The 25300-nt window shown below is 38.4% G+C and overlaps 1 protein-coding gene across 1 annotated transcript; it reads right to left on the reverse strand.

The window, feature by feature from the left end:
• On the reverse strand, positions 1-25198 carry LOC110825084 (succinate dehydrogenase subunit 7A, mitochondrial-like). Its single transcript, XM_088212030.1, has 4 exons — positions 25017-25198; positions 24798-24866; positions 24193-24295; positions 1-241 (listed from the first exon to the last, which is right to left on the reverse strand). The coding sequence occupies exons 1-4, from the start codon at positions 25071-25073 to the stop codon at positions 159-161; spliced, it is 312 nt and encodes a 103-aa protein (XP_088068156.1). The 5' UTR covers positions 25074-25198; the 3' UTR covers positions 1-158.
• Positions 25199-25300: the final 102 nt, after the last annotated feature.

Consider the following 25300-nt stretch of genomic DNA (forward strand, 5'->3'; position numbering starts at 1 on the left):
TAACATGAAAATTTTATGAGATACACTATGTAATTGAACAGCTCCAATATTTCAAGCATTTCATAAAAATACTTCTGTTCTGCTTATTGAACAACGAGGTAAACCCATGACAATTTCAATTCTAAGCAACAAAAAGAACAGCTCTAGACGAACAGACTCTACGCACTCGCACTTGCAGCACCTGCCTGTTTCCGAGCTTTTTCTCTCATCACTGCTTTGACATAAATTTCATAGCAACAGCCTGAAAATAAAAAGGAAAAAAAGAAATAATTACAATTATGTGAGAGATTTATGATGAAAGACAAACTTGCCATAGTTCTACAACCATACTCATCTAATATCACAAACACTAGAAAAAACGAAATTTAAACATGCAGTGACTGTGATGATTCAGTCAGGAAAAAAAGGAAGAAACACACTCACACACAAGTACATATAATCTACAGCTGCATGTTGATATAACTTTAAAATTAATTTTTTCTTTTTAGAAGAAAAATAAATCTAATATACAAGTGGCCAAGGAGGGTGCTGCCTCTACATAAAAGTATTTGCAATAAGGACCTCTAGAAGTTCCTTAGATCTTCCCCTGAATACAAAGAATGACCTCTGAATAAAATGTTTGGAATCAATTAACTCTAACCACCTTGAAAGCTCTCTCATTCCCCTCTGGACAACCCCAAAGGAGTACTTTACAATAACAGAATTCACAAAAATCAGCATTTAAATTTGAGAGTATACCCAAAAGTAAACGGGAATCTCTTCATGACAGCCAAACATTAAGAATTGTTTTGGAAGACCAATCATCTTCACAGCAGTAAACTAACATGAAAACCTACTTATGCTCAGTACAACTAGAATTAGGCTTGTTATAACAAGCCAGCAACCTGATGTCCTCCTCCCGGTTCATCTAATCTTCTAAGAAAACATTCTAGATTGTCTTCATCCAAGGAAATGCAAATCTTCCATAAGGCAAGTTTACTAATGCTCCAACATCCAGAAGTTCAACATGAATTTTATAACTCAAGCTCCTCAGAGTGGTCGTTTAAAGAGCAAAAGTTACAAAAACTTCAAACAAAAATATAGAAAAATTACGAACTTAGTCCTCAAACTTTAGCTCATTTTTCAAATTGTCATAAATGTTTTTTCCGTCACAAAACAATGTCCGAAAATTTCAAATTCTTTTCAAATCATTAACTCTGTCCAACTTAACTTACAAAACACAACTATTAAGCTTGTTTGGATTCTCTCTTCTCTCCTTCTCCCCCCTCTTTTCTCAATCTTTGTAGATGGAAAAAAAAATAAATTGAAATATATTAATAAGCAGGCAAAGCCACCTCTGTCTCTTCCTTTCGCTTCTGCTGCTGGCATTTCCTCTCCTTGCCTCTGCTGCTACGAAATCTCTGTTGGCCAGCTGGTGGAAGCCAAAATAAAACGTGAAGGACCTGCATGTGGTCAAGATCGAGAAGTACTCGGTCGCAGAGCACAATAGGCAAGCCAAGTCTGAAGATTGTGAAAGTTGTCAGCAGGAAGCAGCAGGTCGTTTCCAGCGATGACTAAAAAACCAGCCATCTCCTTAAACTGAAACCTCTCCTTTTCTTTTTTCATCCCCTCAATTTTATCTCTTTCATATAATTTCTCGTACTTTTTTTTAACCTAAATACTAAATTGGCTCCTATACTATTTTTAAATATTCAAATTACTTCTTACACTATTTTTTTACACTTTTGGTCTCTCTATTCTTAAAAAAATATTTGTTTTGGTCCTTGTCTGTTAGTGCGACAAATATTCCAACGAGTTGACAAGTTTCTTGTTCTGATTGGAAAAATTTTCACATCAGATGCCATGTGTCCAGTGACATGGCATTTGACGTGGCAAGTTTTTAAAATCTGGGAACCCATGAACTAGTCTAAAGAAATAAAGAGAACCGAGTTTTTATCAATTGAACCAGTCTATGTATATAATTCCCACCTCCATTTCTCCTCCTCCACAGCTGCTGCCATCCCACACTGTCCTCCTCATCCTTCATTTTCAGGTTAAACCCAAGAAATAATGACCAAGATCCCCGACCTCATCCAAGCCGAGGTCTTGGCCTCAATGACCAATGCCATATTCAATATCGCCCAAACCTGATTCATCCTCAACACACTGGGCCCCCACCTTGACCACAAGACTGTAGATAGGGCCTACACAAAAGTGGAGGAGATTGCCACTTCCCTCTCCAAATCACTTGATGAACTCGTCCTTTGTCCACATCCTACTAACATGGACCGCCTTCAATAGTGTCCTTCATGGCAGAGGAGCAACAGTGCCACTTGATGAGATGTGCGAGGCCTATGGGAAGCTTTTAAAGTAGGTGGAGGCAAGGCTCATGAAGATTTATGAGTCAGTGGAAAAGGTAGCAGATGGCGCGCCTGAGAGCTCATCATCAATTGAGGAAATCAATGAGGAAGTTGTCAGGATCATCCACGAGGCATTGGGAATTTGTTAGTATTGTATACAGGCAGGTTCAAATCAATTGCCTTTATTTATCTGGACCTGTTCATGAATTCCTAGATTTTAAAAACTCACCACGTCAGATGCTATGTTACTAATAGGGGTATGCAACCGTCAGTTTGGTTGATTTCGGTAAAAAAAAAATTTAACCGAAAAAACCAACCTATATCATTTTTTAAAAATAAAAATAAAAAACCAACATATCTCACTTAACCAAACAGAACTGACCAAACCAGGACTTACAACCAAAATCAAACTGACCGGTTCTGGATGGGACTTAGAATTTTTAATTCTTTTGTTGGTTTCCAATTTTTTTTTGTTCCCAAATGAGACATAGGACTTTTAATAAATCCAACAAAAGTTGGACCAATGGCTTAATTAAAACAAGAAGCAGAAATTTCCTCAAAAACAAAAAAGAAGCAGAAAACCTCTCCTTGCAAGTTGGCTGGCAGCCAAACTTTGTAAAACCAAACTTGCGTAGAAATAACATCAGCCACATTAAATATAAAATGAAAATAAAAATACAAAATTAAACTAAAAATATATTTATGAGAGTTTGATACATAATCCAAGTTGAGGGTGAGCACCATGGACCCTCGCTGTGGTGGGCGACTGGTGAGTGCTGAGTAGGGGGGACCGCTGGACTGAAGGATGAGGGTGACTGGTGAGTGTGACTGAGTGAGTGAGAGTGTGAGATCATGAGGGAGAGATATTAGATGAGATGGGAAAGAGAAATAGGCACAGACTCACAGAGACGAGAGAGAGTCGAGTAGACTCAGGGGAGACTAGAGAGAGAGCTTTTGTGGACCTGTGGTTCAGCCGTTCTGGTCTGGACTCTAGATGGCTCACAACTGGACCTCCTCTGGTTCAATTGAGAAAGATGTGGGAGCAAGGGTGAGAGACTTTAGAAGTTGTTGAGGATTGAGGGTGTTTGTAGGATCGAGTGTAGGGGTTAACTATGAAGAGGGCTGAACTGGGGGATAATTATATATTATATTATATATAACTATAATTTAAATATAAAATATATATTCGATTATTCTTTTGGCTTGGTCTGCTGGTCCGGCGAACCATAATCAAACAGAATTTCAGTTTAACCAAGTTGGTTAAACTAATTTAGGGCAGTGAACTGCTTTAATCGAATCGGTTCCCCTAACCAGTACGGTTTGAACCAATTAAATCAATTCAATTGGTTCCTGCTCTCCTCTAGTCATCGAACACGTGACAGCTGATATTTAACAGACATGTATCCAACTTATTGCTGCATGGCATTACCACTGATGATGTTAATGGCATTTAACAGCCAGGGACTATAACATATAGTTTTTTAAGTAGCACCAAAAGTGAAAAAAAAATAGTACAGGGACTAATTTGAATATTTAAAAATAAAATATGTACCTACTTTTTAACCCTGAACCAAAATTGTCCATCTAATGCCCCTTGGCTTCTGTTTTAAGACTCATTGTTACCGTGAGATCAAATCCAGATAAATTTTTTAATGGCTCAATCAGCCAAATGGAAATGCTGATGTCAATAGTTGAAGTTCTACTGAAGTGGATTGTCAAGAAAATGAGGAAATCTTCTTATATTTCTCTAATCCTTATATTTTGGATCACCGTCGTTGTGGGTTGTTGAAGAAAATGATGAAATCTTCTTATATTTCTCTAAATCCTTATATTTCCAAGCACTTTTGTTGTGGATTATTGAAGAAAATGATAAAATCTCTTGTTGAGGATTTGCATGGTGAAGGGAGAGAGCTTCGAAGAGAAGGAGAGGGGGAGAGAGAAGAGAGAGAGTTCTATATATATATATATATATATTCTGTAAAAGTCCCGTTTTTTCCTATTAAAATTAATGCTGCCAGTGCCTTTGAAAAGAATTAAAGAATTTAGGGACTCTTTTGTAACAAAAAAATATTTAGGACTAAAATAAAAAAGGTTAATGTTTAGGAACTAAATTGGTAATTTGCTCTAAAAAAGTCAATTAGACAAGATCGGTTATGGAAGATAAAGCACTTTTCCTTGATAATTGGAAAACAGAATCATTGCTTACCAAATTTCCAACAAACATATAGGAAAGTTAGATTTCGTAATTTTGCATCCTTACTTTGAGAAGACAAAACTACAAGCATTTGGGGTAATGTGATCCCTCTCTTTCTCTCTAAACTCTCTCTCTAATCCCTCTTGCTCCTTCGTCACAACTACCCATTCCATCTTATTTTCTTATCCTTCCCTCTGCTTGGAGAATATTTTTCGGTCTTGCTAAGGTCTCTAGGACTGAGGTCGGCCTCGTCTGGCGTTGCCTTAATAATTTTTTTCCAGCCTGTAATGTCCTCGAATGTTTCCAAACGTTTCATTCTTGTTGACTGGAAATCTTTTGATGTTGCTTGTGACGGTAAAAAGCTTGATGGGTCAAGAATTAGTGAAAATGGGAGGGGCTCCCGCACCACAATCTCTCTGAATAAAGCTGAGGCCAAATGGTTGGTGGACGCATTAAGTGATTTTTATTGGCTTAAAAGTGGAGTCATGCGGGGCAAGAAATTGATTGATAATGCCCAACACCTCTATATCGTGCTCTGTCGGAATTGAAGAGGTCGAACGCTTGTTCTATCTGAGGTAAACAGAAATTCCTTCAAACGCATTTTCATTCCGGAGGGCTACCAAGGTGGGGGATGGTGGCGCATGATGACAGCAATCTTTGAGCTATTGGTGGTTCCGCTGGAAAGTCCTTTTGAAAAAGCCAAACCTGTTCCTCCAGTGTGCCTCCCAGATAGTCACAATGTTTCGGACGACCCTTCCGCATGCACACTTCTCTTCAACTGTCCTCAATGCAGATGCGGTGTGCAAATTCTGGTTGGAATAGTGGGATTGAAATCTTTTGCTGAGGTGCTGAAAGCAGACCGCGCGTCACCATTCCAGGTAGAGAAGGGATCCGACCCAATCTTTTCAAAATTCAAAATTCAAATTAGTGACCACTTTCCTGTGCTAAGCAGGGGAAAAGCTAAATCCATCTCTTCCAAACCCAATACGAATAGGCCCAAACCCACTCGGGCTGAAAAAGGAAAATGGATTGATCACGTGGGGACAAGCAAGGAAGCCCAGAAAATTCTTGGGACCAAGACTAGAGGCCCAAAGTTTAAAACAAGGAGCTCGAAGGTTAAATGGAGACCCAAACAAACCAACCAGACCCAAGACTTGGACCCTAAAGTGCTGAACAAGCAAGTCATGGGGGGTCCTTCACCAGTCACACCCACAGCGTCGAAGTTGTGCCCTAACAGTGGTGATGGTGAAGATATGGTCGTGCTTTGCTCTGAGATGAGGTACGTCGACTCTGTCCCCTATCATGAGTTTTCTTTAAATTCTGATCTCTTCCAATATGTCAACCATTTGGCTACTGGGTCTGTTGTTCCTCTTGAGGTGTTATCTCCGAATCATGAGGGTGATAGCCTTTGCGTTTTGGCTATTAATGAAGAGCCTGATTATTCTCTTTCTCCCATATCTTCTGAAATGACGAAGATTATTCAGCCGATTAGTGTGCCTGCTGAGTGGAGTGAAGCTCAGATATATTCTTTCTGGGTTATTCAGAATATAAGAGCTATTAGCCAAATGCTTGGTGTCTCGTATGACGGGATTGAAGACAGAGCTTTAGCTCTGTTTGCTGAGCTGGATAGAAGAAATGCTCAGAAGACTGAGAATAGTCCCTAAACAACAAAGGAAAGAATAAGCAGCAAGTTGGGGGTTCAAGGGAATTGAAACGACTCCAGTGCTCTATAAACTATGACAGAATCGAAGGTCATACAGAGGGAGCTAATGCAGAGAATTCTTCAGTGAATCAATGATAGAAAAAACTATATCTTGGAATGTTCGGGGTCTCAATGACCCAAGTAAAAGGAACACTATTAGAGGGTGTCTAGCTAGATGCAAATCAACGATTGTCTGCTTTTAAGAAATTAAAATTCAGGAGGTTATTGAGAAAATCATTAACAGTCTGTGGAATGTGAACTCTATTGGCTGGGTTTCTAGTCCGGCTAGGGTAATGCTGGGGGCATTTTGGTTATGTGGAATAAAAACGTTGTTGATTGCAAAGATATGCTCTTTGGGGGAAATTACCGCATCATGCTTATTTAACAACTCTATTACAGGTTCTGATTGGTTCTTCACTGGTGTGTATTGTAGAGACAACAGCGCGGAGCGGGCCTCCTTTTGGGATGAAATATTAGCTTGCTTCCACAGATGGGAAAATAAAGGTGTGATTGGTGGAGATTTTAACATGACCCCGAGGAGATGAGAGAGGTCCAGTAACCTGTTCTCTACTTCTGAAGCTAGTGATTTCCAACAATTTATTGATGTTTGCGGTCTGGTTGATCTTCCGCTGAAAGGGGGGAATTGGACGTGGAGCAATGACAGACATATTCCATCCTTTTCAAGGATTGATTGCTTTCTCGTCAGCCATGAACTCCTACTGGAAATGCCTAATCTTTCTCAAAAGGTATTTACTAGAACCCTCTCTGATCATTTTCCTATTGTTCTAGATCCTGGGGGTATCAAATGAGGTCCTTCCCCATTCAGAATTGACAATAAATGGTATTAAAGTTGAGAGTTTCAGGGTCATGGTTGAATCTGTGGAATAATTCTATCTACAGAGGGACACCTAGTTTCCGCCTTGCCAGCAAGCTTAAAAAACTGAAAGAAGAAATTACAGTGTGGGTTAAAGAAGTGGACAGGGTGGAGAATGGTCTAATCAGTGATCTCATGAAGGAAAATGGTATTCTTGATAAGCAGGATGGTGAGCTGGGCTTATCTGCTACTGACAGAGAAAGAAGGAATAATCTTAAACTTGAGTTAGCCTCCAAACTCAATCTGGAAGCTATTTCTTGGAAACAAAATGGTAGGGAAAAATGGCTCAAAGAAGGCGATAAAAATACTAAATATTTTCACTGCCTGGCCAACTACCGCAGAAGTATAAATTATGTTGAGGAACTTTGTATTGACAATTCCAGAATTGAGGGCAACAACGATATGAGGGACAGTGCTCGCAATTGTTTCCAAAATTTGTTCACCGAAGATTGTTCTTGGAGACCGAAATTGGATAATTGCCTTTTTAACAGATTGGATGAGGCTGATGTTTCCCTACTTGAAGCTGAATTTTCTGAAATGGAAGCTTATGATTGTCTTATGAGCTGTGAGGGTGATAAAGCTCCAAGTCTAGATGGTTTTAACACGAAATTTCTTCAACTGTTTTGGGGTGTGGTTAAGAAAGATATCATGGATTTCTTCATGGATTTCCACAAGAACTCCTCCTTTGTCAAATCTCTGAATGCTATTTTATGGTTTGATTCCAAAAAGGAAGAATGCTTAAAAAATTAAAGACTTCCACCCTATCAGTTTGGTAGGCTGTGCATACAAACTTCTCTCTAAAGTGTTGGCCTCTAGATTGTCCAAAATTCTTGGGTCGATCATTGGGGAAAATCAGCAAGCTTTTGTGCATGGTCGGCAAATATCCGATGCCATCCTTATGGCCAATGAGGTGGTAGATGATGTGATCCGAAATAAAAAAAGTGGCATCTTAAGTAAGCTAGACATGGAGAAAGCCTTTGACCATGTCTCTTGGGGTTTTGTTGATCATATGCTTGAGAATCTTGGATTCGGAACTAAATGGCATAGCTGGATTAGAGAATGTATTACTACCACCCCTGTTTTGCGGTGATGATAAATGGTGATCCATCAAAGTTTTTTGATGCTATTAGGGGTTTAAGGCAAGTTGATTCCCTCTCCATACTTTTATTTATTATTGTCATGGAAGCACTTAACAAGCTTGTAATGCAAGCTCGATCTATTGGGACGTTCCGAGGCCTTCTAGTGGGAAAGAATAAGTGTCAACTGGAATTCTCACATTTATTCTTCGCTGATGACACTTTTTTTTTGTCAAGATAATGTTAATAACATCTTACGCTTTCGTTGCATTTTATTGTGTTTTCAGGCTGTCTCAGGGCTGAAGATTAATATAGATAAATCTGAACTGATTAATCTGGGGGATAATTCTGCTGGTCCTCTTGCTTATGCTCTCGGTTGCAAATCTGGCCAACTTCCATTAAAATATTTGAGTGTACCTCTTGGTGCTAGACATAAAGACAAAAACAGTTGGGAGCCAATTATTGATATGTTTTAGAGCACACTGGCATGCTGGAAAAGTAAACTCCTATCTAAGGGAGGGCGTTTAACTCTAATCAAAAGCACCTTATCCAATCTCCCCATTTATTTTTTATTGGGGCTCACTATTCCCAAAAATGTTGCCAAAAAACTTGAAGCTATTCAATACAGATTTTTTTGGGGGGATGACGCCACGAGGAGGAAGTTCCATTTAGTTAAATGGGAGCATATCCAAAAACAGACCAAAGATGGTGGCTTAGGCATAAGATCAATATTGTGTCTTAACAAAGCTTTACATGGCAAATGGATTTGGAGGTTCTGGAATGATAATGACAGCTTGTGGAAGAGAGTTATTGCTTGTAAATGGTTTGGCAACGATACGTCTGATTATAGTCATGTTAATAGGAACTCTTTTGGTTTCAGTCTTTGGAAGAGCATTATGACTTCCAAGGAGCTTGTATGGAACAACTGTAAATGGGTGGCCGGGAAAGGAGACAAGATCAGGTTTTGGCAGGATATTTGGTGTGGTCAGTTAAGTCTGCAAAATCAGTTTCCTCACATTTATACTATTGCCAAAGACAAAAACATGCTTCTAGAAAAAGCTTACAGGATCAGCAACCCCCTGGTTTAGGATGTATTTGTCACAAGAAATTCAAAAGATTGAGAGGTGATGGAATATGTGAATCTGCACCGGTTGCTGGCTGATGTGAATATGGGGACTGAGCCTAATAAATTATGCTGGAATTTGTGTAAAAAAAGGCTCCGTTACAGTTAAATCCTTCTATAAATTCTTAATTGCTAGCGCGGATTCTGCTATTGTTTTCCCTCGCAAGATTAACTGGAATTACAATGTTTCTCCCAGAATTTCTGTCTTTGCTTGGGAAGCCTCTTGGGTTGTATTCTCACCATTGATAACCTCATGAAAAGAGGTTATGCCATGGTTAACTGGTGTACTATGTGCAGAAGAAACTATGAGTCTTGTAACCACCTTCTTTGGTGTCTGGTTGCCTTTGAGCTATGGTCTATGATCTACAAGCTTCTTGGCATCTCCTGGGTTATTTCTGGATCTGTTAAGGATCAATTGCTGGCTTGGGAAGGGCTTAAAACAAGGAATAGATGGCATAAAGTAATCCCATTAACTATTTTACGGATCATTTGGAAAGAAATAAATTATAGGATATTTGAGGGTAAAGAGACAAATTTTGATTTTATCAAAGAATAGGTGGCTGTACTTTTTGGTACTATTGTACTTGGCCACAATCTTGACTCTTTTGAGGATTTAGGTTCGATTGTAAATATTCTCACTGAGCTCTAAATCCTCTTTCTTGTATATTACGTCTCCTGACGTCCATTTTAATTGCATTTCTCTCTTTTATCTCAAAAATAATCTGGGGTAATGTGAAGGATTTATTACCTTTTCTTGATAATGGAAAACAGAAGCATTTATCATCATACTTCCAACAAACATAGGCAAATTAGATTTTGACTTTTCCCTTCATATGGACAATGCAACACTACCAAGCTTAAATTGCATTTGGTTTAAACTAATTATTCTCACTCAAGTCCTAAATATAGTTATTTGATCCGTAAAAATTATTTATAATTTACACATAATTTACACTAAAAAACACCACTTTTGATGTTAATGTGTTTCAATTTTTTAGTATAAATGCTTTACAATACTTAATCCAGCATAAGCAGGAAAGCTAAGGGTGTTGAATTTTAAAAATATCATGACCACAAAGTTTTGTTTGATTCAGATCTATTCTATTCTCATTCAAGTCCTAGACTAAAACTATTTGATGCATAACTAGATCAAGATCACTCCTATCTTAAGTGCACAACTATGGATTTTGTATTGACAGTGATCAAAATATGTAATATCCCACGCCAGAAATTTAGACTCGAGATGGCATAAATTAATTTTAAGAATAATAATAAAATATTTAATTTTAATTTTTTAGAATTGTTTTTTAAATATTTGCATTTTGGATGTTTTTGAAAACAATTTCAAAATGAAGGATCCAAAATAAAAATAACGGAGAACCCATTTAAAAAGAAAAATTGAAAGAGCCAAAGTGCAAAAATGGGGAAAACGGTCATGTAGGACAGCCACGTTAGTAGCACGGTCAGTCGTTGTGCGCCGCATGGTGAACACGCTAGCACGCGTTCCACGCAGGTAATTCACATGCCAAACAATCCAACGGCACGTAGTCGCTCCAGCGCGTGCAAATAGCCCATATCCATTCCCCCATGAGGCGCAATCAAATGGTCCGCGTGCCTTCAATTAAATGGTTCGGATTTGTTTCTCGAATAAATGGGATCTTACGGCTGAGATCAATCCACGTAGCCCCGAATGGACAGCGCAAATCAAGAGAAGAGGAGTATTTAAACTCCTCTTTCACCGAAACTCTAACCCTAGCCGCACACCTACTCGCCAGAGAAGAAGAAGGGCGGCCAGAGGAGAAGCCAACCACCATCGCCGCTGCATCAGAGATCCAAATCGATGCTGGTAAGCACGATTTTCTCCTGTTTTTCCTGTTTTTCCATTCTAAACTATCCAAAACACTTCTTGATGCAAGAAAACTCGAGAAAAAGCAGTAAACGAAGGGCGGAGCTCGACCGAGCTACCGCAACCGAAATTGAAAAACACTTCCGTAAAGAAATTCTTTCCCGTTACTTCTGTTTCTCAACCCTCGGCCATCTAACATATTTTACAGTGTAGGGTGACCCAATAAGCCGCAAAGGACGAGCGGCGGAGCCCAGTTGAAAACACAAGTCTCAGTTTTCTTCCTTTTTCCACCAATCGACGCCGCCTAACCACGAATTGAGCATATTTTCACCCAGAACCGCCTGAAACTAGCCTAATCGAGAGGAGAAGCCGTAGAAGGCAGAACCAGTGGCGCAGCACGGCGGCCAAAACCCTAGACTGACCCCGATGAGATTCTTTTTGCCCCTTTTGGCCGTTTTTCGCGTATTTCCATGTTATTTTGACGTAAGTTTTGATTTTAGCAAAAAAACCTAAGAAATCCAGGAATCGGCAACTATTGGGAAGCGTAGTGAAAAAAATGGTGTTCCAGACACCGACCTAGGATAAAGATCCCTCACCTCTTTTCCCTGTTATGGCTAAATTGATAATAAACGAAAATCTTAGTTAATCTGCAGTCCTTTAATTAATTAAGTACTGATGGCCAATAAAGCAAGTAACCGATCAGTCTATACTTGTTTGAGTTTTAATTGCAGTATTTATTTTTTCAGTTGTTTCCTTTACTTATTTATTCACTATCCTGCTCACTATAATTTATTTGCTTTAAATCTATGACTAACGTGGTAAGGTTCCTCAGTCTATATTGTTCGGTCACTCTATTGCGTGCACAACATGTTTATATCAATTTAATATGTTTTTTAATTCATGTGCCTATCTTAAAAATGTGCACTCATATATTTGTGATATAGATGTACAGACCCTACAACACCTCGCTCACGACTGTGCTTAATTTGTATTTGGAAAACCTAAATTATTCAGGCTTTAAGGCCACACTGAATTCATTTATTTTATTCCACAACTTCTAATCGTAATTCGTAAATTATGCTGATTTTTATTTATTTTGATTTTATTTAATTTTATTTTAATTTAATTATTTAATCGTCATTTTTTTAAAATAAACGAATTTAAAGAAAAACGGAAAACGGGGGAAAAAATCCCGAGAGAAAAATCCTACGAGAATGGACTGCCCGCGCGTTAGTCCGTGCGCATGTGCGTTCACGACAGGTGCAGAATGTTCGCACAGTTTGCACGTCCCATTGTGCGTGGCGCAAAGGATAGGCCTGCACGCGTGCCTAGTCGCACGCAGGTGAGACTCATCTGCGCGCGTCACATCGCATGTAGACAAGCAGGCACTGCACACTGTGCACGTGCTGTCTGCGCAGCAGGCTTGCGTGGATAGGCCTACGCGCCTGAGGCCTGCGCGCGGAAGGGTAGCCCGGCATCTACAGTCTAGGCCAGCAACGCACGCGCTGGGCTGGTGAGGTCACTGCCACCCCGGGCAGTGTACCGCCGCCCACCTTGTGTAACATGTTGCTGCTGGTGGTGCCGCCAGTGGTGGAGGAGGTTTTTCTCCTCCCTTTTTCGTGCCAAACATCCTTTTACTCTCTCTTCACCAGATTTTACCACTTGTTGCAAATCTAACAACTACTATTTTCTATAAATAGGGGTCCTTCCTCCCATTTTCTCCACACTTTTGTTCTTCCACCTTTCAAGAGTTAGAGAGAGAGAGAGAGAGAGAGAGAGAGAGAGAGTGATCTAGAGAGAGAAGGAGATGAAGAAAAGAAGAATGATGTAGAAGAAATTATTAAGGTTTTGGTAAAAAATTTAATATTTTTTTAAACGTTTTAAGGAGTATTTTTAGACAAAAAGAAAATATTAAATTGATAATTATGTGATTTTGCCGGTTTTGCATACTTTGTATTTTGTAAGCTTAATAAGTTGAATTGTTCTTAATTTCAAATATGCTATGTGAGTGATAAACACTTGATGATTTGCATGTAATTATAATAATATAAAACCGATAAGGTTATCTAGAAAATAAAAGGAATAAAAAAAAAATATGTGGAATGAAGCATAAATGGTCCGAAATATGTATTTGTATTGACATGCATAACGCATCAAGTGTTTCATTAACCTCTTTATCACTAAGGGGTATCTGTTCCCCTATTCCCATCCGGGATATCTGTTTTCTCCCTCCCCCATCTGATCTGAAAAGATGTAAGATGACTGCTCCTTGTGGATGAGAGAATGGTGACGCGAATATCTGTTAGTAGTCAACTTTAACTATGTACTATCGTGACCATAAAATATCTGGTAGGACCACTATGGTTGGTACGATCGTGGGCATAAATCGTGCCACGATTTGACAAGCTGGAATGTGCCTAAACAAATTGTCGTTATCTGAATCTGATCTGATCATTCCACATAAGTAGTCGGAATTCTATATCGGCCTTCAGAGATTGAAGTTGTAATGACTTCGCGAAGCATGACACGAAAATCTGAGCATTTCATGATTTATTTGATTTTCTCTATTGTTTGGTATGTTGTGTTTATTTTGATTGTTGGCTACAATGTGATATTTTTTTTTAATAAATAAATTGTTTTTATAAAGCAAAATAGGTCTATAACGTAACCAAATAGTAAGTGTATGTTAAAACAATTCACCCTTTAAAACGTTACGATATTATCTAAATACTGTTTTTGTTACCGAGCATATGAAACTCACTCTTTTCATGCCCCCCTCCCCCCAGATGAGGAAGATAATGAGGAACCGCCAGCTGACCTACTCGTTGAAGTTTATGAGGATCCTGTGAATTCGCAAAACTTGAGTGCATGATCGTTCTCGCACTCTGATGAGTCTAATAGTATAATGAAAGAAGCGGTTTCTTTTATATTTTGACATTGTATTTTGCAGTTACTTCATGGCTCAGTTATATGTATAATTGGAACTTATATATTTGTACTAATTTGCTCAACTGCATATAATTTTTATCATGCATTCGTAATTCTGTTTCTGTATCTGACACCCACATCTCTTAATTAGCATCTGGGATGTCACAGACCCCTTAAAGCTAAATAGTAGATAATAGAGAGAATACACATAAATAAATTGTGTCAAATAAACAGGCTTACTGAGTGCCTAGGAAAAGAGTAAACGGACTTGGTACATAGGGTAAACTCTACCGTAAATGTTATTCTCAGTCGAACGGGGCTGAGAAGTCCCATATCGGAAGGAATTGGGAATTGATTGAATTACACTCATACCGGACAGGGTATTGAGGCGATTGTATATTTGCCGCCCATTATCGGAAGTGGTATGGGAACGGCCGTTTGATTTATGGAGTGAATGTTTGGTCCACGTGTAGTGGAGACCTTTATGGACTTTCAGCGGCACCAGTAGGTAAGTGAAAATAATAAAAATTAATTGTTGTTAGTCTTTTAGAATGCGTAGTGTGAATTACTATTTTGATTCTTATCTTCATAAATGACATTTAGGAACTTACAGGTGAGTTAAAAAAAATATATATTTTCAGATAAACGAATTTATTTTAAAAATGAACTCCATTGGTTGTTTTACGATTTCTACAAACTTTTGATTTTCTGTATCAGTGGTAAGGTGTTGATATTCTTATTGATCTAGTGTAACTCACCCCTTTATTATTAACCATTTCAGATCAGAACGATCAAGATCCGAATCTTGAACAATAAGAAAACTAGCTAGAAGTTGTCTCTCCGTTTCTCCAGTTTCAAGCAGAGGTTGATCACATTAGTTTTACTCATTACACTTTTTATTTATGTTCTTTAAGGGCATTCTCGTATCCCTATTAGGCGTTTTAATCAAACTGTGCAAGAAATATAACCCTAAACTCTAAGTTGCTTCCGCTAATTAATAAATTTCACTATTATTTTAATTCCCTAATTTTGAGTTTTTACAGTTGGTATCAGAGCTGCGTTTCTCGAAACCATTCCTTGAACATAGGGTTAGAGTAATTCAATGCAACCCAAATCTCAAACCTTTGTTATGAAATGTAGGTACAAAAACATGAGAAGAGGAAGACCCCCGTTAAATAGAGCAGCTCGAGAAGGATCACTTCGGGAGGATGTTGATCGGCTCTTCAAAATGCTTGGGAGATTCATCTTTGTCTAGTAGGCTAGGGAGGAGAGAAAGGAATTGCCTGATCCCCCTCCACCACTACCACAGTATAAACCACCTCCACACCGAGAGGATCTAGTACCACCACGGTAAAACTCTGCTCCTCCACAGTATCATTCGACACCGTCATAATACAATTCGGTGCCTCCACCATACAACTAGGTGCCGCCACAAGGCTACCCGGTTCCTCTCCAGCATAATCCAGTTTCCCTTCAACAGGATCCAACTCCACCCACGATGGACTCAAACTACATCGAGAGGTACAAGAGACTCAATTCATCTACTTTTACAGGGATATCCACTTTTGAAGAAGCTGAATACTGATTAGTAGAGATAGAGAAAGCCTTCGCAACCCTTGGAGTAGTTCCCGAACATAAGGTTATTCTTACCACTTACATGCTTGTAGGTGAGGCAGGGCGTTGGTGGCAACTGAAGCAAGCTACTCTATCCACTCCAGTCACCTGATAACAGTTTCTGACAACCTTCAATGTTGAGTACCTTCCAGAATACCTCCGACATTTGAAGGAGATAAAATTTTCTATCTGGACCTTAGTCTAGGGAGATTTGTCAGTATCAGAATATGCTCGAAAATTCTTGAAGTTAGGCCGATAATTTCCTGAGAGCATAATAAATGAAGGCAGGAAGACAAAAAGGTTTGAGTGGGATCTCCGTCCTAGGGTCAGACAACAGTTTTATGTCTTCGAGCTCAGCACATATTCAGCAGTCTTGGACAAGGCACAATTGATAGAGAGGAACCTCCGCATTTTTCCCCAGCAATGGGCAACTCCAGACTCCCGGTTCCACATCCAGGCCAATACTTACTACACTGAACTAGCAGAACAAGAGACCAAGACCCACAACTCAAGCTCCTTCCTAGGCCTCGTAACAGAATGCGACAAGGGTTGCCAACACTGTGGCAAGGATCATGGAGACCGACTTTACTATCGTCTCACCAACACCTGCCGCATATGTGGAAGTGCTCATCACTACGCAATAGAGAGTCTGCAAAATCATAATTAGGCTAGACTCGCAGTTCAGAGCAGAGTCTATACACTCACCCAACAGGATGCTGAAGCCAACCCAGATATAATACAAGATAAGTATACTATCTGCAACCACCTTGCATATGTTTTAATTGATACTAATACTTCACATTCTTTTGTTTCATATGCTTTTACTCAAAATTTAAATGTATTACTTGAAAACATTGATTATGTACACTTCGTGTCAACACATGGGAGTGAGACATTACTGGGGAATATTATATATAAAGGTTGTATCATAAAAATAGCAGGTAGGGAATTGAGCGTAGATCTTATAGCACTTAACACAGGATAATTTTGATGTAATTTTAAGAATGAACTGGTTAACGACTTATCACGCTACTGTGGATTATTTTCATAAAAAGCTTGTATTCAACATTTCTAATGAAGAGTTTTTCACGAATTAATAAACAAAATTTAGATATTGTTTACACGTGATAACTGCATTGTTTATCAAATGTCTTTAACTCATTTATTCTTTCCACGCTAGGCAAACCTAAGAAAGAGATTTGCACTCAAGATATTCCGATTGTCCAAGATTTTCCGAATGTATTCCCTAATAAACTACTAGGATTGCCAATAGATCGAAAAGTTGAATTTGCCATAAATCTACAGTCTGACACCCAACCCATCTCGGTTGCCCCATATCGAATGAGTCGTATCGAGATAGAAGAATTGAGAAAACAAATCAAGGAGTTGCAGGATAATGGGTTCATCCGATATAGCATATTCTCTTGGGATGTTGAAGTCACGTTCGCAAGAAAAGGTGATGGGTTTTTGAGGTATTAACTACAGAACTAAACAGGATCACAATTAATAGCAAATAATCCCTCCTCAGGATTGATGATCTTTTCAACCAATTACAGGGTGCCTAAATTTTTTCCAAGATCAACCTACATTTGGGATACCATCAAGTGAAGATCAAGACAGAAAACATTCCTAAGACAGCCTTCGGGACCCAATATGGGCACTATAAGTTCCTGATCATACCATTCGGATTCACTAATGCATCTGCAATTTTTATGGATTTGATGAACATGGTCTTCAGGCCGTTCTTGGATTAATTTGTAGTAATATTCATTGATGATATCATAGTCTACTTTAAGCGCAGAAAAGAGCAGGCTCAGCATCTGACTCAGTTCTTACAAGTTTTTAGGAAAAAGAAACTATACGCAAAATTGAGTAAGTAGGGATTTTATCTCTAGCAAATTTCCTTCATATGACACATAATATCAAAAGATGTAGTGTCAGTAAATCCCGACAAGATTGATGTAGTGATAGGTTGGAAACAGTTATTTCGGTCAAGGAAGTTCGAAGCTTCTTGAGTATGGTAGATTATTACCGCAAGTTTGTAGAAAGATTCTCAAATATAACCGCTCCTCTAACACGACTTACGAAAAAAAATGTCAAATTTGAGTAGAATGAGGAATGTGAAAAAAGCTTTACAGAACTTAAGGAATGACTAATTACCGCACCAGTCTTGACTCCACTGAATGGAACGGGTGGGTATACATACAGTATACAGTAATGCGTCCTACCAAGAACTGGGTTGCGTTCTTATGCAGAACAAGAAGGTCATAGATAATGGGTCCAGGCAGTTGAAAACTCGTGAAAAGAATTACCCCACCCACAACTTGGAACTTGCCGCAATTATCCACGCCTTGAAGACATGACGTTATTACTTATATGAGAAAACATTTGAAATCTATATGAACCATAAGAGTTTAAAGCATATATTCACCCAGAAAGACCTCAACATACGTCAGAGGCGTTAGATAGAACTCCTTAAGAATTATGATTGTAAAATCCTGTATCACTTGGACAAGGGTAATGTAGTAGCCGACGCCCTTTGCAGGAAAAATGTAGATATGTTAACTCACATAATGGTCTCTGAGTGCAGAATGATAAAGGCCACACAGCAGATACAGCTCCAAGACTTAGAAAGGACCACATGTCTAACTCATTTAGTAGTCCAACACGAGTTAATCTAGAGAATAACAACTGGCCAGTCCTACTCTAATAGCTCTCAGAAAGGACGCAGAACAGGGTTTGAATTTAGAATTCCGAGTCTCTACTGATAGGTTGCTCAGGTTTCAAGATATGTAGTGTGTTCCTAGTTATAGCGAGTTGAAGAAGAATATCATGACAGAAGCTCACAATTCGAAGTTCACCATACATTCAGGAATTACTAAGATGTACCAAAACATGCAGTCCTAATTCTAGTGGGGCAGGATGAAAAAGAGAATTGTTGATTTCATCTCCAAGTGCATTGTATGCCAACAGGTCAAAGCAGGGCATCAACACCCAAGCGGGCTACTCCAGCCTTTACCAATCCTGAAATGGAAATAGAAACATATCACCATGGACTTTACAACAGGATCGCCTAAGGCATGCTCGGGACACGATGCGATATGGGAGATTGTTGACTGACTCACCAAGTCCTCCTATTTCCTGACTATCAGAATGATAAATCCCTTGGACAAGTTAGCTAGAATCTATATTCGGGAAATAGTCAGATTACATGAAGTTCTGGTGACAGTGATATTGGACAGGGACCCCAGATTCACCTCTCAATTTTGGATAATTCTTCAACAAGCAATGGAGACGAAATTGTCTCTTAACACAGCATTCCACCCCCAGACAAATGAACAATCAGAGCGAACTATTCGCACATTGGATGATATACTCAGAACTTGTGTTATAGATTTCAGAAGACACTGGGATGACCACTTACCCCTGGTAGAGTTCGCTTACAATAACAATTATCAGACAAGTATTGGTATGACTCTATATGAGACATTATATGGCCGACCTTGTAGGTTACCAATCTGTTGGGAAGAGGTGGGCGACAGGAAGAAATTGATTAGCCTAGATCTTATAAATGAGACCACAGTGAATATTGTCAAGATCAGGAAAAACATTCAAACGGCCTAGAGTGGACAGAAAAGTTATGCGAACACCCAAATGAGAGATTTGGAATTTAAAAAAAATGATCGAGTGTTCCTTAAGGTCATCCTCTTTAAGGACATCACCAGGTTCGGAAAAAAGAGAAAGTTGAACCCCGATTCATCAGACCATTTGAGATTTTGGACAGGATTGGAATATCCGCCAACAGACTAGCACTGCCTCCAGAGCTATCCATAGTCCATAACGTCTTTCATGTGTCGATCCTACATAAGTATAATCTTGATTCTTCACATGTTTTGTCCTACAAGTCACTTCCACTTCAGAAAAATTTATCTTATGAGGAGGTAGTGGTAACGTATTTTGGACTGGAAGAGCAGAGTACTTTGCAACACAGAAATCCTATTTATCAAAGTACTATGGTAAAATCACTCGTAGGACGAAGCTACCTAGGTGTTGGAATCAGACTTCAAGATCCGATATCCTCAACTGTTTGACTAGAGGGCAACAATTTGATAAACCAAATTTTCTTAAAGAAGGAGAGTTGCAACATCCCAAACCCAAAATTTAGGCTCGGAATAACATAAATTAATTTTAAGAATAATAATAAAGTATTTAATTTTAATTTTTTAGAATTTTTTTTTTAGATATTTGCATTTTGAATGTCTTTAAAAACAATTTAAAAATGGACCAAACTGGAAATAAGAGAGAATCCATTTAAAAAGAAAAATTGAAAGCAGGGGCCAAAGTGCAAAAATGGGAAAAGCGGCCACGTAAGACGGCCACGTAAGCAGCACGGTTAGTTGTCGTGCGCCACGTGGCGGACACGTGAACATGCGTTCCACAAGAGCAATCCTTGTGCCAACCGATCCAACGGCCTGTATTCACTCCCACGCGCACGAATAAATGGGATAAGATAGCTGAGATCGGTCCATGCAGGCTCGAATGGACGGCCTAGATCGAGAGAATGAGAGTATTTAAACTCCTCTTCCACCAAAACCTTAACCCTACCCGCACACCTGCTCGTCGGAGAAGAAGAAGAAAAAAAGCGGCCGAAGGAGAAGCCAGTCACCGTCGTTGCCGAACCAGAGACCTAAATCGATGCTGGTAAGCACAATTTTCTCCCATTGGTCCCGTTTTTCCATTCTAAGCTACCCAAAACACTTTTTGATGCAGAAAAACTCGAAGAAAAGCCATAAATGAAGGGCGGAGTTGGCCTAGCCGCCGCAACTGAAACTAAAAAACACTCTGGTGAACTCAAAATCCTTTCCCGTTCCTTCCGTTTCTCGATGGCCATCTAACGTATTTTCCGGTGAAAGGGTGACTGAAGAAGCCACGAGCCGCAAAGGACGAGCGCCAGACCGCGGCAGAGCCACCACGTTGGAGATCGAAAACATTAGTAAGTCTCGATTTTCTTCCTTTTTCCACCAACAGACGCCACCTAATCACGAATTGAGTAGGTTTTTACCCAGAATCGGCCGAAACCAGCCTGCCTGAGAGGAGCCGCCGTATAAGGCAGAACCAGCGGTGGTGCCGTGCCGCAGATTTTTTTTGCCCTTTTTGACCCTTTTTTGCGTATTTCCACATTATTTTGACGTAAGTTTTGATTTTAACATTAACATAAAACCCAATAAATCCAAGAACCGGGAACCGCTGGGAAGCATAGTAAAAAAAAAGCGGTGTTCCGGACACCAACCTAGGGTAAAGATCTCTCATCCCTTTTCCCTGTTACAACTTCATTGAAACTAAACTGATAATAAACGGAAATCTAAGTTAATCTGCGGTCCTTTAATTAATTAAATACAGGCGGCCAATAGAGTAAGTAACCGGTTAGTTTATACCTATTTGAGTTTTAATTGCAATATTTATTTTTCAGTCGTTTATTTTATTTATCTATTCACTATCCTACATACTATAATTTATTCACTTTAAATCTATGACTAATATGGATAGATTCCTCAGTCTATGTTATCCGATCACTCCATTGTGTGTACAACATGTTTATATTAGTTTAATGTGTTCTTAATTCATGTACCTATCTTAAAAATGTGCACTCGTATGTTTGTGATATAGATGTGAGGGCCCCTTAGGCCTAAATAGTAGATAATAGAGAGAATACACATGAATAAATTGTGTCAAATAAACAGGGCTTACCGGTGCCTAGGGAAAGTGTACGAACACGATGCTTAGGGTAAACCCTACCGTGAACGTTACTCTCAGTCGAACGGGACTAAAAAGTCTCATACTGGAAGGGACTAAAAATTGTTTAAATTACACTCATACTGGGTGGGGTATTGAGGCGATTGTATGTTTGACACTCATTACCGGACGGGATATAGGAACGACCGTTTGATTTATAGCGTAAATGTTTGGCTACGTGTAGTGGGGACCCCTATGGACCCCTAGCGGTACCGGTACGTAAGTGAAAATGATAAACGTTATTGCTGTTGGTATTTTAGAATGCGTAGTGTGAATTAATATTATGATTCTTATATTCATAAATGATATTTAGGAACTTATAAGAGAATTAAAAAAATTAATGTTTTCAATTAAACGAGTTTATTTTAAAAATAAATTTTATTGGTTGTTTTACAATTTCTATAAATCTTTAATTTTCTGTATCAGTGGTAAGGCGTTGATATTCTTACTGAACTAGTGTAACTCCCCCCCTTTAATATTAATAATTTCATATCAGGACGACCAAGATCCGGATTCTGAACAGTAAAAAAACTAATTAGAATGTTGCCTCTCCGTTTCTCCAGTTTCGAACAGAGGTGGATCACAACAGTTTTCCTTATTACACTTTTCATTTATGTTCTTTAAGAGCATTAACCCTATTGGGCATTTTAATCAAACTATATAAAGAATGTAACCCTAAACTCTAAACTGCTTCCGCTAATTAATAAATTTCAGTATTATTTTATTTCCCTAATTTTGGCCTTTTACAAAATATATATATATATACACACACACATAAGCACCTAATTTGAATTGGATATGGAATTAATCTAGAATTAGACTATGATTTTCATTTAATTTCCATTACATTTCTATTCTTATTCCACAAAATTGAAATTTGAATCAACATTAGGATAGTAGTATTATTTTTAGTAAAAATAGTATAATATACAGGCATCAATTGTATAGCCTAATAGTACATAAAGCTTTATAGGTCTATAAAAATATCAATCAAGTCTAATTTTTGAGATAAAAATATCAATCAAATCTATTAAATCATCATAAGTATAAAAACGATGAACCTTTATTAGAAAACTTAGGTTTCGAAACCAATACTCTTGACCTTATAAAAAGAAAATTCTACGCCCTCAAAAAACCTTCTCTTCTTTCCTTCCAAATAACTTATAAGGTAACCAGAGGGATAAGGCTAATATCTTATTTTAATGCTTATCCCCATGAATGCCCCTTCATGCTCCAATCTTCCCTCTTACCTAAACAACCATTATCCAATTAACCCCCAATGGACTAAAAAACTATAGAACAATGTCGATAAGAGAAGTAGCACCAGAGAAGAAGATGATTACCCGACTTCGCATGTCTCTTACATAAATAACATCTATCCACAATAACTATTCCCTTTTTAATGAGATTATCCATGGTTAAAGTACATTCCCTTGTCACTTCCCTTGCAAAGAAGGCCATTCTAGGTGTAAAAGCCCCCAAAGCAATTTCTATAAGAATTGCACAGTGGCTCTTCTCACCCTTTGCTAAATAGAGATAGTAGGATTTTACCAAAAAGACCCCTTTTGAATTGAGTTTCCAATCTGGGTAATTCAAGGTTTCCTTTGACCTTTTACGATATAGACAAACAATGGAATAAACTGACATATTCATTCACCTCCCAAGTCTAAATCATCAAGATCTGTGGTCAAATCCAGCACCCAAATACCATTATTTGGGGTGTTGGAGAAAGATTCTGCTGTTGTCGCCTCTTTTTTCGAAGCTAAGGAATAAATAAGTAGATAGCGTTGTACAAATGTTCCACCTCGTTCCATACATCCGACCCGTAAGCTTTACTAAACCTTAGATGTGTTCTACTTTGCTTCCCAGCGGTATCTGATCTCAAAATCAATATGACCAAGTTTGAGTTGGTACCAACCAGAAAAGGTTGGGATTCAATTTTCCTTCTCAGATTTGGGACATAAGGTGCCTACATTTCCATAAAATATTTGAGACTGTCCCTTGGGACTCAATTGTGAGTAGGTCTGAATTTAGACTTGCGAAATGGAAAAAGAGTTAACCTTTCAAAGGAGAAAAGTTTGGTACTGACTAAGAACAACTCTAGCTAATTTATCAATTTATTATTTGGCGCTTTTAACTATTTTGGTCAATGTGGGGAAAAAAAGAAAAAAGAAGCTATCAGTGATGCTCTCTATGGGATGATTCTGATGAGAAAAGTAGCTTCCACTTGGTGGCTTGAAATGCAATTAAAGGCCCATTTATGGAGTGTTCTAGGAGATACATCAAAATAAGCATAATTATGCTACACTTTTTTATTTCAAAGAAATAGCTATGACATTTACGTTTAATGAACAGAATGTCATAAATCCAAAATTTTTTAGAAACATGGCCAAGATTTTTCATAATAACTTTCATGAACTCCATCTTATTTCTTTCAAAGTGTTATTCATTTTTTCTTTCCAGAGAAAAGAAGCGTATTAGAAGTTGCATCCCAGTGCATCCATCCCATGTAGGCCTTTCCCAAATAATGTCTTCAAAGTTAAACGTCAAAAACAAGCTAAAGGCACAACCAAATTTTTTTTTCCAGGTGCATCAAAGATTACAAAAACCAGACTGGAACCATCAACTCTACTAATCACCAAAAAGAGCACAATAAGATATCTTCTATCATTTTTTCAACCTTATCAACAATAACTTGCATACCTGCAACTACAACAATCGTTAGTACATCCCCCATTCTTTTTATCCGCCAAACACCCTTCTTATGTGAGTTGAATCTCTTCAGAGCTGGATCCTCAACCAACAGCTGCATGAGTATGAAAGCAAGAATAAGCTGGTGCTCCAAGTGAACCAGACACATGTCTGAAGAAGTACAGAAAACTAAGTAATATTTACCATTTTTTTAAAAAAACGTTGACCCAGAAATGATCAAATTTACATATAAGATTAGCAGTTAAAAGCTATTATCTCCTACCGTGAAGGACCCTTCCACCGCCATTCAGCCACATGCACACACAAGCTCAAATATAAATTTCAAGCTAAAAAAAATAAAAAACTAAATCGTCCAATAGTCCTTTAATTTGATACTGAACAAATTTAACTCAATCTAGAAGCTAAAACGCCGATTTTGTCTTATCGCAACTAAAGGAAAAAATCAGGCATATCACAAAGCCCTAAAAACCTAAATGGACATGAACTCTAGATGAACGAATAAGCAAATAAAAATCTGGGAAAAAACGAAAGAGAAAAATGAGCAAAGCAACATCTATACGAGCAATAATAACAGTGAAAATGGAAGCGAGTCTCACAGCTTTCTCGCGAGCCCCGAGCTCTACATGGAATCCACGGCGAGACAGACAAAGCGCGTCCTCCGTCTTCTGTTAATTTTAAGAGAAAGAATAAAAGAGTTAGATAAAGATCACAAGAAATCATACAGCAACTAAACAAAACCGATACCTGATGTATTCTTACATATATGTTCATGTGTACATATATATATATATCTACAAATAGAATCAAATGAATACCTGCGAATGCGATCGAAAGTGAGAAGAAATGGAGGTTTTATTCAGTAGAAACGCCATTTTCAGAGAAACTCGTCGCGACTAGAGAGAGAGAGAGAGAGAGAGAGAGAGAGAGAGAGCGAGAGAGCCAGGGGAGGTGATTGAATTAAGTGACGAGGTGTTGATGTTTCCAGGCAGCCAAAACACCAAATTTGCACAACTGATCCTCCGGGGTACATAAATTAATTATCGATTTTTCGGTAGCACCCGCACAATATACCATTTCCTATTTTTCTCCCACTTTGTTA

The sequence above is a fragment of the Carica papaya genome, chromosome 9 (genome assembly GCF_054855325.1).
Source record: "Carica papaya isolate Zhongbai chromosome 9, ASM5485532v1, whole genome shotgun sequence".
Lineage (NCBI taxonomy): Eukaryota > Viridiplantae > Streptophyta > Magnoliopsida > Brassicales > Caricaceae > Carica > Carica papaya.